At 37.7% G+C, this 16,535-nt stretch overlaps 1 protein-coding gene across 3 annotated transcripts in view; it reads right to left on the reverse strand.

Moving 5' to 3' along the window:
- slc24a4 (solute carrier family 24 (sodium/potassium/calcium exchanger), member 4) overlaps positions 1-15,984 on the reverse strand; it is a 43,289-nt gene extending 27,305 nt beyond the window's left edge. For all 3 annotated transcript variants that reach the window (XM_015405312.1, XM_015405305.1, XM_015405296.1), the window contains exons 1-2: positions 15,174-15,984; positions 6,808-6,915 (exon numbers count right to left, since the gene is read on the reverse strand). In XM_015405312.1, the coding sequence (XP_015260798.1) occupies positions 6,808-6,915; positions 15,174-15,336 (271 nt within the window). In that variant the 5' untranslated portion in view covers positions 15,337-15,984. The remainder of the gene's footprint in view (positions 1-6,807; positions 6,916-15,173) is intronic.
- Between the last annotated feature and the right edge of the window lie 551 nt (positions 15,985-16,535).

Genomic DNA, 16,535 nt, shown 5'->3' on the forward strand with positions numbered 1-16,535 from the left:
GCGCCGTACTGTGTTGAATGGTTGCTGCTCATGCTACTCACCCTGCTGTCGGGCTTACAACAGAATCTTCTTCTGGAATATCTCCAGGAAGAACAGAGCAATATCGACCGATTTGGTTGTTGTATAAATATTACTGCGCATGCCCAACATTTCGTTGCCTGTTTTCGTCTATTTTTGCTTTGGCACCACAGCGCCACTTACAGGCCTGGCATACATTTTGAAGCGTTTTCATGCATTCATGTGGTCGATCACATTTATTTTACATCTCCGTCTTTAAGACAAACGTTCTGGAAAATATTAGCGTTTCATGTTCGTTTTGACTTCGTGTGGACGGGGCCTAAGCATCTTTACTGTGAAGTTTTCAGACCCATTTATCTGTTTAAAGGCTGTCAATCTCATCGGTCACAGTCACCAACAAGTCGGCTGAGGTGGAGGGAGGGGGGCAGCAGCAAAACATGGTGCATCGCCATTTGTCTTTATTATAGCCACTGGAAATGGAAATGCTGTTCAATTCAACTCCAGGCAACTAGAAGATCAGGACTTTACCACGCTGTGAGCCGTTCATTATGGGAAATGCAACCTTCCTTCAGGCAAAAAAATTTAACCTTTTGTCCACTGGGGAGAACAAAAATTGATAAAAAAATGAAAGCTCCTTAGAACTGCTTTAACTATTTTTGTGCCTGATTGTCACAAGATAAATATCAACATGTGACTGATTATGAGTAGGGATGCACGATATTGGGATTTTGGCCGATATCTGATATTTTAAAACTCATGTAGCCGATAACCGATACAGATGTTAAAGCTGGACAAAAATAAGTAGTCATTGAAAATAGCAGTTTGGTTATCCATTTCTGACACTTTGAAAAATAATATACTTAAATATATTTTCATATGCTGATATCAAATTGATTTTTTAAAACGCGGTATCGATCTATTTTACTTTCAAAATCTCGTGAAATTTCATCGTTCTGTTACAAACTCTCGTGATATTTGCAAATTCTTGTGAGATTTTTTTTTGTAAAATAGATCGATACCGCGTCAATATATCAACATAAAAATATGGCAAAATTTCAATGACATATAGCAGTATTTCATTAGTAAAAGATTGAAATAGTGTTTTTAAATGGCAATATATCAGCATATGAAGATATTGTGATATTTTAATGTATCAATATTTTTTCCCTCATCTTTAGAAGTTTAAGTCTGTAAAAAAGAAGTTTTTGAGGAAGAAAAAGTAGTATTTTTTATTTTTTTTTAGACTTCAGAAGCTGATCAAATATCGGGTTAAATATCGGTGGGGTCCGATATTCAGTTTTAAGGCCGATACCGATAGGGTGCCGATTATATTGTGCATCCCTAATTATAAGGTATGGATGGCACACTGTTAAAGCTCCATGTTTTCAGAATTTGACCCTTTTAGGACATTCAATGGAGAAGCATGGCAGCAAGGATCCCATGAGGACCATATGTCAAACTAGGCAACCAAAACAGGAAATTCTTTTCTACTACTAGCATAGGTGTGAATTGTCAAACCAAGTATGGTCTTTTCTGCGCTGTCCACAACAGAATAAAGCAGCCAAAGAAAAAGTGATCTTCAAGCAGAAAAGAGTGAAGTGGCTTTCTTCTTACAGGTGTCACAGATGTGTTGGTAGCTCAGGAGCACCCTACAAGCAGCTACGCACCATGAAGTAGAGCAATTGACAGCTGCTCAACCATAAAACCAGGCTGCCTGAGCTACCCATTGGAAATAACATCTGAGAGACTGACCAGCATTTTACGATAAAACAATGGCTCTCATTTATTTTGTGTTTTAAGGCTCAATTCAAAAGCTGGGGCTAAGTGGGCACAGCAATACTGAAGCTACCAGTTAGATAAGCTAATGGCGGTTTAGGTAGGTGTTATTGTTTTTTTTTTTCCTACGTTATAACAAACTGTCAATAAGTACAACATGAACAAATTTTTCAATGACACTAAATCGATAAAATACCACTGCCAACTTTCAATCAATTTTAGTCTGACAGTTTTGGAGAATAAAATGTGTTAGAAATTCCATTTAGATTCTGCTTTGTAATGCAGGGAGGAACCAACAGAAGCATTGCTTGACTCACTTCAATGGGGAAACTGAGGAGTGTTCCCTGTACCCTGATTGAAAGCATGGTGGGAGACACGACAAGGCAGGTGAGGCCAACCACCTGTTAGCAGCACTCGCTTACAAACTCAAAACCGATTTGTGCATTTGGGTTTTGAGATTTCATTTGAAATTCTACTAAAGAATATTTGTTGTGATGCCAAAGTTTTAAATATTAAAAAAAGAAAGTCACTGAAGGGGTCTGAAATCATTAAATATAGCAAAAATGTCAAAACTGTCAAAGAGTGACTTGCTTTCAATGTGCAAAACAATTGTCCTCCACAAGCTCTAGAGGCTGGAGGGAATTTGAATGGGAAAAGATTTATAGACTACTTTATAATGCCTAAATTACAAAATAATTTAGTCCATACTCAACAACGTTGCAGGCAATGTGGACAGATGATTGCCAGTCACCCTCATATATATAGGCAATGCACAAAAATACAAACCTACTGGGATGAAGTTGGTCAAGCTATAGAAGAAATATTAGGATAAAAGATACACAAGGAAATCCTTCACAAGTTAAAAAGAACAAAGCATTAATCCTTTCCCATTTAAACTGAGCCTGCCTTCTATGAATTACAGTCATAACTTATATTTTAAAATAATTAAAACAATAATAATTTAAATCTGACAGGTCCGAAGCAGCATGTACTCACGAGGCAACAGCCCAAAAAGCAGTTGGTATAGCAGTTTGTTTTCCAGGAGTGATTACTCTGACCTATATAAAGAGGCTCTTCACTAAATGGCTGCCTTAGCAGTCCAGTTCGTAGGGAATGCAAAGAAAAACATTAGCACATCAAGAATTCTGGTAAAAGCTTCCTTGCCGATCACAGAAGTGATACAGGAATAATGAAAAAACAGACCTTTATTTTAGATGTTCAAAACAATCATAACTTAAGCCTAAAAAGCTCTTAAATCCTTGTTACTTGCACAATTCTTTTGTCCTTATAAAGCCTTTACCTTAGAAAGTAATAACTGGATTAACTGCATGTTTCAGATATAATTCTCCAAAAATTGTCAAATATTTAGCTTTACCAATCTAGGCTGTTTACTAAAGATTGACAAAGAGGGTTTTATTTTTTTCCTTTTCCCCTCCCCACACCAACCGATCCCTAATAAGTGCTGCTGATTTTTGGAGCAAATTCATAAAAACAATATTGCCATTTCCTCTTTCATTTACATAAGATTCACACTGAAAAAAATTACACTACTCAATTTTAACAACAACAAAAAAAAAAAAAGTTGATATAAAAATGGAGAGAGTTGCAATGTATGCTTTTCACATGATCTGAAGGCATGGCTGCTAAATGCACTGATAGCATCAGTGAAACCATCCCTGTAGGTGCTGATAAAAAAATAAATGAATAAACAATCCAAGCATACCGCCTTAAAAATCAGATGGCCGATGTTTAAATTAAGCTTTATATCTTAAAACCCATCTACTGGTAAACTGGAAAGTTCAATTTTTACTTTACATCAGTGAATGCACCACACATAAGCACAAAGTTGAAGTTATGGCAATTTTTATTTTATAAATAAAATGTATATTTATTAAGTTTTCTATTTTTACTTGTCCTCAATTTCTATGACTCTGAAAAGGTTTGTAGGTATTCTTTAACTTTGATAGCCTATAATTTATTCAATGGCTTAATGCATATTCCCAAGTGTGACTGTTGCTGAGTTAGTCAGAGAGAAATAATTTAAGACTTCTAAAAGGAACCAGATCAGTGTGACAGTAAACCCTTTATTCCCCATAGCTGAACAAACAGTCCATCAGTTAAGGTGGCCTTTAGACTGCAACTTGAAAAGTATTCACGAGACATAAGAACAGTCATATGATCAGCTTAAAAAAGGGGGCTGCGATGGGATAACAGAAGAAATGCAAGGAATTTCAAGGCCTCTCCGGTGCCTCATGTGCTAAAGAGTGGGAAAAGTCAACATGTGGTAAAACTTCAGTCTTGTGATTAAAGTATTTCGACCACCATGTGACCAAGCAGACCAAGAGCCAATATCCACAGTTGTATTTTTTTTAATGGCAAAACAGAAACACAAATATTACTCAACTGGCAATGAACCAGATATTCCTCCTATCATGACCTGTAATTATTGATCAACCTGATAAACTTCAAGTGAGGTAATGCAACATTTAAAATTCTTCCAATTTATGTGATCAAATCATACAGTTTGAGATGCTACAGGTAGATAAAACTAATCAAATTAAAGAAAAAAAAAAGTCCTGTATCAAAAGGTAATTTAAATATATTTACAAAGTAGTCAGTGGGTACTCAACCACTTGACACAGCAGCCCTAATGCCTTTTTTTTTTCCTCAACCAAGTCATAGATGGTACCACAGCACATGTGACCGATGGTTTGAAGAAAACAGAAGTTGACCAGATTAAACAGATCAAAAAGGCAAAGAAAATTCTAAACACATTGTTAAAAAGAGAAATCTTTTTCCTCATCTTTTTTCCCTATAAATATCCTTTAATTCATTAAAAAGAAAGTCACCAATTCTGATTTCCCCCCAGTCTAACATTACATACTTTCATACAAGAGATGCAAGCTATTTAATGTGTTAATCAACATAAGAAATAAGTACTGGATAATGGTTTTAATACATTAAGTCTAACAAATTGTGCTTCTGAACAAATAAATTTAATAAAATCAAATGTAAAAACCCTTCAGAATTTTATAATTTACAGATGACAGATACCAAGACAGCTGACTGTTGGAAAATCAAAGCAAAACACTGAGGAGGCACCTGGCTGTGCCACGATCTGAAGCAACAAGAAGGGGACGAATGGTGAATGATTCAAAAGTCCTTTTAAGGGCCAAATTAAAGCAGCCTTTCTAAAAGCAACCCACAAACTTCTTAAAGGCATATTCTACTTCACCCCAAGTTAGCATTGTTTTTTTCTGCCATCTATTTTTATAAAGCTTCATCTCCACTGTGTTCCATTCTTTGTCACATCCAAGACAACAGCTCAGATTTTTCCCAACATTGAATGTGGGCAAGTATCCATCACAGGAGCTGCGTCGCTCTCATATCACTGTAACTGACATAACTGCGTGTTGTTAGAAGTGCATCCTTCATAATGCGTTGCACCTCATAGTTCCCAACACACCTGTACACAGAGATAACATGGGGATATATGAGCAGAGATGTTACCTTTGTTAGGATAATTATCATTGAAGGTGTGAGTTTATTACACCTTGTTATTGGCTGCCTGTTGCATGTCAGAACTGACGTTTTAATCCAATAAGGACAGTTCCTCTGTCTGGATATACAGGTATAATCTTCATTCTGTTCATGGCAATTTTTGGAAATGGAATGAGAGCAGTGTCCTTCAGCTAAGAACGAAGTGTAATATTTATATAAGGCTGGAGCCATGGATGTCTAATCATCTACTAACGTGTATGATGTAAAATATGATGTGGCAGACTGGAGATATATAAAATGCCCTTATAACTGTTAAACTTCCTGAGTGGTGAGCAGCTGCCTTCTGTACATTCTAAGCAACTTCTCTGATCTGAGTAAGATTACAAATTCTATGAGAATCTGTTGTCATGTCTTTTGGTTACTTAATACATACAAGTTATGAAGTGTTATTCAAAGAGTTTGTCCCGAATGATCTCTTTTCAGGGAAAAGAAACGGAGAGATAGAGCTTCGAGGTGCATAAACAGAGCCCATCTTTAACGGTTGAGAAAAACTCTTGGTCTCCACTCCAAACTGCTGTAATACTCACTCTCCAAAACACATTGCAGGGACATGTCATCCCCTCTGCCATACTCCGTAAGATTGAGACTGTCAACCTTTCCACTCTTTTGTAATGGCTCTCCAAGCAAATATTAGTTGTAGTAGTTTGAAAAGGTAATTCGAGTCTGTTTCAAACTCTTCAAGGAAAAAAAAAAAAAAACATTTCTCAAGAGAATGGCAAAAGCTGTTCAAGTCAGGAGATTTGACAAAAGTGCTTTACACGGCATTAACTCAGCCACCCATTAACGCATACATTGATGGCCAGCTACATTTTAGCCACAGATGCCCTGGTACTCACTGAGAAGTGAGGCAAGGGGCCCTCTGACCACTATCAGTGGGCAATGCAGGTAAAGTTTCTTGCCCTAGAACTCTGACATTGAAAGCCAACCCTAACCCTTACAAGGCAAGACTTCTTGGTTAAACCAAGAACTGTGTGGTTGCAGGGCATTCAATGCCACCATTGCCCTAAATCCCATGCCTTCAAACAGTTAAATGGCATTATTTTATCCATTGTAGTTTTCAACCATTTTCATATCTTTCCTGAGTACATGTCATCTTAGTCAAGTGGCTTTAATGTAAATATGTTTGACCATCTTTGTTAAATTCTTACATTTTGAATGGAAGTTTTTGTGAAATGATTCCATGTGTGCGCAGAGTTAACCATTTGACCACAATTTGAAGATGAATCAGACTTTCATTTGTTGTCCTAACACACAGGACATGGACCAATTCATGACAATCGTTTTTTGATTAATAGCTACACTTGCATTCAACTTAACATTAATTTCCTGTACCCCAGGTAGAAATTGAAGGTGAAGTTATTGCATAAGATGTAAAACACTCTCGAGTCACTGTAAACTGCTCAGTGTGAATGTACCATGATATACTCAAAAAAAAATAATAAATCTACATACCTGGCTCCGAACAGTTCTTTGGCTCAGTGTCATTTTCAGAGATGGAGGCCATTAGCCTTCTACCCCAGTGTTCAAAGTCTGGATGTCCTTCTACAGTCATCCCATGACCTGAAACAGAATAAAAACATCACCAGTTAGCCCATACTAGCAGGTACACATTTAAATCTGCAGCATATTTGTTGAAAGGTAAACTCAAACTTTAGTTCCAAGGAGGCCTTGAAACTTATTTCTGCAAACAAAAACATAGCTAAAGTTTTAAGGTTCCATTTATGAACAGGACTCCATGATCATGCTCATTAATCCAACCAAGGTTTGCTTTTGCTTAATCCTTTAAAAGTTCCATTTATGTAGATGTGGCATTTTATCCAGTATCAACATGACGTCAAATACAGCTGTGCCATTATATTTCCGGGGTGGGAGAATTATTTTTTTAATAAACTGCTTTTAAGCCTCTAATAAGGACAAGAGGAGTGAAAAAAATAAAAGCAGTCTCAAACCCATTATGTAAAGATGTTCAAATGCACTGAGCAGCCCTTTAAAGTTGCAATTTTCATGAAAAACTGTACTGCAAAGCCAATGCTGGACTGAGGGACAGAATGATAGAACTGATGCTCCCATCCACCTTTAACTTGTAGGTTATTTGATAATATAAACATATTTCATACAGACGATCTATGAGATGCCTTAATATTCTGAAGATAAATTGCATGAATTAAACTTCTAAGACCAAAAAAATTTTTTTTTTTTTTTTTTTATCGGTGTCACAAATGTGTTTAACCTCTCAGTCGCACAGACTATACTAGAACCTACATGTAAAGAGGTTACTGCTTACAGTAATGTTTATTTGCATAGTGTTTACCCCCCCTCTAGATTACCAGCAACCATGACCATTGTAGACCACCCAAATTCCCCAATAAGGGGAACTTGGGAGGTTTAGCTAATCTTTCTATGAAAGATCTTCTCACAAGGTAAAATGCATTGGTTATAAGTATATGCAAATTCAAGATACAAATTGGACTAATTAGTTGCAACAAAATCAAAGGTCTTGTTTAAAAAGAATAATTTCATTTAAATGCTGAGGGCTATGGATGCCCGTTTGTCATACAGCATGTCTCCCCCAATATTAGCTAGAAAAAAATAAAAAAAATTTAAAAATAAAAAAAAAAAAGACTTAATGCAAAATTTATCTCTAAGATTATGTAATCATTGTCCATATAACTAAGCCAAATAGAGAAACCTTTTCATTGCTTCAAATTCCAGTTAAGTTCAGTTTTTTTATTCATATATTTTGACAAAATTTAATAGATCCATTGTGTCAATGCACCAAGATTTAACTCATGTTTTAGGTTATTAGATTTGCAATTTTTTTTTATAAAACACAACTGTGTGATAAAAATGTAAGATTACTACAACAGATTAGCTTTTTGACAATCAATGAGACTGGTTGAGTGTTACATTGGGTTTTTGTTTTGTTTTTATTTTTGCCCAAGTTGCTAATATCCAGGGTGTAATCCCTTTCAATGCAAGTATTTTTGGGCCAGTTAGATTTGCGTTTAACATATTATGCAGGGGGTCCTGTGGAGCAATTAAGCCTCCAAAATTAGATTTTCCTTTAGGCAAAGGCACCCCCCAAAGAGAGGAAAAATATTTTTAAAAAGCAGTCTTCTCATTTCTGGTCCACACTTGTTTTACTATAGGATTAAATCTTTATTTTTCCTGGCATTATGCAACTTGCCTTAAGTGGTATTGTCCCTGGACTCAAATACGTAAGGACAATATTTCAGAAGTCAAACAGATCAGCAACCACTGAATAATCAAATTACACAAGAGACACGCTACTTCCTACCAATTCTCGCTTTTGAAGACCAAACCCTGCAGCTATCAGTTTAACCCGTTTTCAATCAACTCGTTTGCCTGGTCTGCCATCTCTTGACCTCCCCCTCTTGATCACAGATGTCAAATTGAAAGCCTTCTAATGTCATTCCTAATATCCTGCTCTTACTTAACCAGTATGTGATAAATCATTAGGCTTACTTGTGCCAAGAGAAAAACTGAATTAGACATGCAACCATTTTAATTTCGCACAACTCTTCCTCCAAATGCAATTTCCTCAGCAGTTAGTTGTGAAACCACAAGATAACATCTCTGACATTTCTACTTAAAGTCAACACAGGAGTACAGTTGTTTGAATTGTCCAGATTAACACCAACTTGTATCCATTTAAAGATGTAATTTGCCAGCACCTCTGGGCAGACAGTGGGAGAGAGGGGGGTGGGTGGTATAATACGCATCTCAGCTGGTTGTTAGAATGACATTGATGGCTTATGCAACGTCAGATTTCCTACTGAAGACAGGTTTTCATTTACTTATTCATGCTTTGGCGTTGTGAAGATGAGCAGGGTTAACTTTTTCTGTCCCCCCCTAAATTGGATTTAATCCAACTATGAAACCTCAAATGACAACTTTAGTCTAATCTCTTTTTATAAAAAAAAAAAAATACATCTTTGTAGTCTGTGCAACATGTCAAGCTGAAAATGGCAAAGGGAGCATATCGCTTGGATTTTTTTTTATTTTAATGTCTAAACACTAGTTATGCATGCATTTATCTTATGCACACCCGCCTGGTTTTAACATTTCGCTGGGGACTCTTTCAACTTTTCATTTGTAGGAGAGCCCAAATGTGATCCTTACCTTAAAGGTTCATACATAACTCTGACCTAAACTCAATTCCCAACATAGTCCTTAACACCTAACCCTATAACAGCATTTTTACCCATGGGAACTAGATACTAGAGGGTCCTCTAGTGGGGACTACACTTAGCAGTTCAGCTGCTTTAGTTTACCCTGACAAGTATTTGAATTTTCTTTCATTACTGCAGGTTTAGCTTTACAAATCAGGAAGCTGCCATGTATCAAGAAGAGTTGCACCTATCCAATTATTATTTTTTTTTCCTGATCCAAACTGATACATGTGCTGAGCGTATTGGTCGATATCAGACACCACTGAATTAATTAAGCATATACAATCCCGTATGAGTAAAGACACTTTGCTAAAAATAAATAATAACATAGATAAAATAATCTATATATACACACTTTTTCTATAAATTCAAAAAAGCTTGGATCAACAGACTTAATCCAAACCAGCTAATTACCCAACATCGGAGCCCATACTCTGATCAGTACATTCCTTTTAACAAGATGTTCCCATATCAATAACTTTGTTATTGTCCATGTTGTAATTGTTTTAATGTAATTAATATCACAATATTGCAGTGCTCAGCATAATCTACACAGAGATTGTGAAAATATCCATGTTTTAATGCAAAATTACATTGCCTATATTTAAAGCTGCGCTCCTGACAATATTTTAAATATATAGACACGCATCTTGATATCAAATATCTAACTTTAAGGAATAAATGCCTTCACTATAACGAGTTTTGTTTTTCTGAAACCCGAGGTTCTAATGTTCTACTGCTGCTGCAATGAGGGTGTTTTACAAATATTTAGCTTTGATGTCAAATTCTGAGGGTCCTGCAGGATAGGAGTCCCAAGCATGTTTCCATCTGCATGAAATTATCGGCAAGCAGAAATCATGAGCATCAGAAAACACAGCAGTAATGGTTTAATAATATCCTCTGGTTCCATTTTAGAAACCTAGGCGGCATGTTAACCAAGGTCAACCATCCATCAAAGTTCATATGACGACAATTAGAGCTTATCGTCGTTAACATAATTGTTTTGCCCAGTCACACAGGGCCACCTTAGCGAACCTGCACAGGAACCCGTCAGTGTGATGCCCTAGTGTTCCACACACCTTTTCCTATAACCAGTGTATAGCTTTGTCACAAGTGCATATGCATGCTGTGATCGGCATAAGTGACGGCATGTTGAGCCCCACCCCTGCCTCACAAAGATGACACCCAGAGGCAGTACATCACATCCTATCCATCTGGACTGTTCAGCAAATCATTTGGAATCAATCACAACTAGACATGGGTTGAATTCAACCTAACTACTAAACATGACCATATTTCCTTTCAGACAACAGACATTTCTACTAAAAGTTTCCACCGCTCCCCTGCCCTCGTGTGTTCAAAAATCAAGAGTTAGATTAGTTACTTTTCTTGGTGATGCAAATTTTAGGTTCCGAGGTCTGAGACACAGATTTCAACCAAAAATAGGCCAGCCAATTATGTTGCATTGTTATGGTTTAATGCGGGAAATGTGGCTGTGATGAAAGCAAAACCTGCAGAGCCCACAGTTAAAACAGAACACATGGCAGAGCAAAAATATATACGTTGCTGCTTCTGCTGCTGCTATCAAATGCGTTTTGTCAGAATTCACAATTTCATCTATGACAGAATCAACAACAGCTTCAAAGTTTAAGTTTTTTGTGGCTTCTCACAGTGTCTGCCATGTCATTTGTTTGGACGTCCTTGCTGTCTCTTTGCCCAAAAAGATTCAAGGAGAGCAACCTTAGATTGTTAAATATCAGTCTAGCTTAACTGGTTAATAAACCATTGGTGCAACCTTGATACTGGTTACTTTTGTAAATTGTAACTCACAACCATAGCAGTTACTGGAGTTTATCAAATTAAATTGTAATAAATGACATGCTTTTCAAAAAATAAGTGTTTTTAATTAAGAGTAATTTCGATTGAATGTGCTTTACCGGAGACATCCATGTTTGCCAAAGAGCACTACGGCCACCTACCCGTTTGTGACGTCACAGTGAGGTATCGGGCTTTAGAGCAAGTCCCAGTGCTGTATCTGGTACTTGTCACAACATGCTATTGTCCATGATGGTGATGACCAGTGCACTATGCTAGGCAGAGTGTAACGGAGTAATGATGCGTTTTTTCTCCGGCCATAAGTTCAATGACAAATTCTCACTCTTTGATTTGGCAATCAAACAACGAACCCATCCGTGGAGGATCATGGAAAGGTGAAATAACTTTTTTTCCCACTTTTCCGAGGTATTACTACATCCAACTACCATGGATGTGGGCATTGTCAGTTTAACTATAGCTCTCGCAAATTTCAATGTGAAGTCATCTTAAAATCTTCAATAACTGTTGACTGCAGATGTGTCTGAAAGCTCCCATTGATTTTGCTTGGAAAGCAGGGAGAATGGCGCTAGGCTTACCGCACCGTGACATCACTGCCAGAACATGTCAAGGGCGTGAGGCGTTACTATATTTGGGCAAAAATGGCCGCTCCCAGACTCAGTGATATTTTTTTGTTTTACTGATTAACGCTAGATTTATTACATCACCATGAACATATTAGTTTTAGGTATAAATAATGACCCATTGGTTATTCCTTGCTAACCGGAATATTTCTTTAATGAAAGACAGGAATCAAAGTGCTGGCTGAGGTTCAGGAAGTAGTGGAGTTGGACATGAAGCCCATTGTTCAAGCTAAGGAAATTAAAATTATGCTTAGATTTAGGTTGTAATCAAAACACTCCCGATAATTCTTCAAGTGGTTGTAACACGCATAGTTGAACAGCCTTTAGCCTTGGGCCCACAATGACTGGTCTGAAACACAAAGGAGGCTAATTAGGTTCTCATCTGCTGCATCTTATTTGATCATTCTAAATAAAACCTTTAAGTTTTAACCTTGGTCTATAAACAAATTGAGTTCCCCAAGGCTCAATTTTAAGTCATGCTCTTAATCTGTATATATATGCCCCTAAGATGTGACAAGCTTCCCCGATTATGGGATTGATGCACAGCTTTATACTGCCGTGTCTGATCAGACTAAAATTGGATGCCATTTTTTTAAATTTCAGATATGAAATGGTTCAGACATGGCACATATTTGTTCTGGTTGAAGTTGAGAGCAAATTAGTCATCATTCCTTAGATATGAGGTGAAACTAAGTACTATGAAATTACAAACGCCAAGAGTGAATAAGAACCTTTATGCCATTTTGATAAAAATCAAGTTTTCTGCGAAGGATATGACTTGCACAACCAATACACAGTATTGGATTGTATGAACACTACTAGAGTAAAGCTAGTGCTCCCAGCACCAATACAGAGATCATGCTCCTTACCCACCCACCAAATCTAAGGATTTAATTATTGCAGTGTTTGAATCAACACAAAAATCTGTGTATATTATTAAACACGGACCAAAAGAATTCACAGTGCTCTTACTTTGGTCTCTGCACCATTTTATGTTTTCCATCAGTCATTTTGATTGATCCCAAGGTTAACTGGTCTGTGTTTAAAGCTCAAATTATTTGCTTTAATAGCTCTCAAACCTGCTTTGGCCCCTGTTAAAACACCAGGATGAACTATGTTAATTTGTTGTAATACATTTTATATTTAGTGTGTCCAATCCAACCACAAATGAAATGTTTAAAAAAAAAAAAAAGCTGCAGGTTAGCTTATAAATACAAGAAAAATCACATTTAAATAGAAGTTTAGTCTCCGATGATCTTAGAGTCTAACCCTTCCTGCAGTCTTTGTATCATCTGGTCTTCCCAGCCAGATTATTTCTAAACTATCAAAGATATATCATTAATGTTTTCTTTTTTTATTTAGATATAAGCTTTGATTTACTGCATAGCTATACCATTCATGTTTCAGCTTCCTGGATAATTTATCACAGGTAAGATCAGAAGTGGTGTTCACAGATCACATCAGTTGCCAACATCAAATTCCACGACAGAGGTTGTTCTCTTGATAACTATTCTGGAATTGATCACTTCAAGATTTTGGAAAGATTGTCTTTCAACTGCACTTCTAAGACCAAATATAAGAAAAATACAGGAGGTTTTTTGAGGTCACAGACCATAACTAATCAACTTTCCAAAAGCTCTTACTGTCATGCTATGGTAAGGTTATTAAAAAATAACCAGTTAAGATCATGTTTATCTCTTTTAAAGATATCAGGTTCTAGAGAATTGGACTACAGAGGACATAGTTGGCCTGATTGTAAAGGTGGTTTATTACAAGGGACATGTATACATACATATAGTAGAAGTTAATAAAAGTTTATTTAATAAACTAAATTACTGCATTATTTTTTTGAACAAGATGGGATAAGGCTACCTCAGGGAAAAAAAAAAAAAAACATTTATCTGGATACATATATAAAAACCGTGGCATTTCCTCAGGTGCATACCTGATTAATTTAATTAAATGCAGATCTTACAACAAAAATGTCAAAACTAATTGGGAAAGCAGATTTTAATTGTTGTCTGATTATAAAAACAGCCTTTATAGGGACCGGAGGGGGAGCTGGGAGACCAAAGTTTATATTCTTTAATTGAATCTGAGGCATTTCCAAAATATAGAGGCTATAGTTAGATATTTTCCATGGGTACAAAATCAATTATAGAAATCTGGATTAATTGTGTCAAAACTGCACACTTAAATGCAGGAGCAGTCTGACTAATTTTGGTCCTAAAGGTTTTGGAAATAGTCTATATTTAACCTTTAACCCCCACGTGTTGTCTCATTCTTAACCAGCAAAAATGTCAAGGTTGACCATCAGATTACATAACCGCGCTGGGGCTGAGTGGGATGCTCTGCACGAGCCTGCCGCCAGAGTTCCTGCACACGAGAGGGCATGTTTGGGTTGCGTTCGCGCACACACGAGGCATGATCATCACCACTGTCGGAATCTTTTCTCAGTGGACGAGTTCGAGAAATAATATCGCAAGAAGACGCATCCCCTATTCCCTCCTCCTGCTCCTCTCCCTGCCCTCATCGCAGATATCGTTTGTGGCCTCTGCATAAAAAGCAGCATGCGGAAGCAAAGGAGCAAGATCATCTTCGTTAACATGTGTGTTCAGGATGTGCGTGCGTGGAGCCCCGGGCCAGACGCAATGATGCCAGCCGTAACCATGATCATGACGCATCTGGAAAACGCACATTCTGATAGAATTGAAAGCAATTTAAATCAAGAAGAAAAAAAATGTGTTTTATTTTTATTTATTTATTTATTTTGGGGGGGGGGGGTTAAAAAAAAGTCTTCACGTGGATGAGGAGCATGCTGTAATTAGAAGCGTGCCTGTCAATTTCAAAACGCGCCGCCGCGCACACTGCGGCACACATAATGTACTTTCATTTAAAAAGCTGCGACCCGACGGCATGCGCGGCTTTACAAAACTACCCGGTAATTTTTATGCAATTGTCATTTGGATGAACATGGTGCACAGGTTGGACAGAATGTTCCTGTTCGTTAAATATATATTTCTGATTCTTTTGCACTGAAGATTTAAGCATAATAATACATTTTATGATAAATGTGACACAGTGAAGCATGAACACTCTGCAGATGTCTGAGGCACCCTTTCACCCCCGGTGCGTCCCCTCTCTTCTCCCCCCCTCCACACACACTCACCTGTCTTGCCCAACATAGCCGACATGCTCCATGCCACGAAGAGGACACTGCAGATGAAGCAGACCTGAACGAACAGCATCTCCCTCCTCTTACGAACTTTGAAGATCTTCGTGATGATCGTCTTTTTGGACGGGCTCACGGCTTCGGAGTCGTCCCGCTCCATGCTCCGCAGCTCGCTCGGCCAGGGGCCACTTTTTTTCTGGCGCGTCCTTGAGAGCCGAAGGGAAAGCTGCCGCCCGGCTTGTATCTTCACAGGGAATAAAGCCGAAATGTGTTCCTCATTTCAAGTCGTCCAAGTGCGCAGACCGTAGAGAGATGAAGTGGATTTTTTGTTTCCGTTTTCCCCGCAGATTTAGGGGAAGCTTTTAGGCTGGACAGGGCAATGACAGCGCGGTCAAATTCTCAATGTGGATCCAGATTTATTCAGCAATGCTCCTGAATTTAGATCGAGTCTGGCATATAAAACTAGATCTCATTTTGTAGCATGCATCCCAGCCCAAAGGAGGAGGAAAAATAAACTCTGTATCCGGTGAAGAGTTAATGTTCAACATAAGGATGCGCCAGTGTCCAGGCACAAACCTGAAAAACGCTCAGCTGCGCCGCATCACAAATCCTCCGCACCTGCGCTTGTTAGTGAAACCAATCTGCGCTCATCAGAGATAATTGTTCAAATTGGGCAGCGGTCGTGTCGTGCGCCTCCACCCCTCCTCACGAATGAACGCCCTCTCAGTAGAGAATAACCGGGCGGTGATGAGAGTAGACCGGCCAGTGCCAGCCTCAAGTATAAGCGAACTTTGCTACTATTAAGGAAAAAGGCTTATGGGTTTTTTTTTTCTTTTTTCTTTTTTTTATGTTTTTGAATACGCTCTAAGCTTTCTGCTATGATTTGATTTTTGTAAGGAATGGAAATTACTCAAATGAAATAAAAATCCTTAAAATGCAAAGTAGGCTTCATTTGTTGATTCATTCATAAAATCCCTCATTAAGTTTATCACCTGTCATTGCTGCAGTGTAACTCAACCTCTGTTGCTACTCTTGGTTCATATTTAGCCCTTCTATTCATAAACTTCAAACGACCTCTGATCTTTTCTCAAGCAGTCAGGCTTTAGTTTTTGGAAACTTCAAAGTTCTGTTTTAAGTTTACTAGTTATGTCCGAATGGGTTTTGATGGGTAAATAAATTGTTTTGAACATAAGTTAACACAGATAAGTGGCTTAAGACTCCACTGCAGGCAAATGTGTCCCAAATTAGATTTTTGGGAGGTCAAGTAACCTCTATTGAACACGAGTGTTTGCTCAGATTTGGCCAAAATCTGATACCTTTAAGTCACTTCCCTGTAGAACTGCATCCTTATGTGGGACC

This window comes from Cyprinodon variegatus, unplaced genomic scaffold, assembly GCF_000732505.1.
Source record: "Cyprinodon variegatus isolate N-32 unplaced genomic scaffold, C_variegatus-1.0 Scaffold37, whole genome shotgun sequence".
NCBI classification, from domain to species: domain Eukaryota; kingdom Metazoa; phylum Chordata; class Actinopteri; order Cyprinodontiformes; family Cyprinodontidae; genus Cyprinodon; species Cyprinodon variegatus.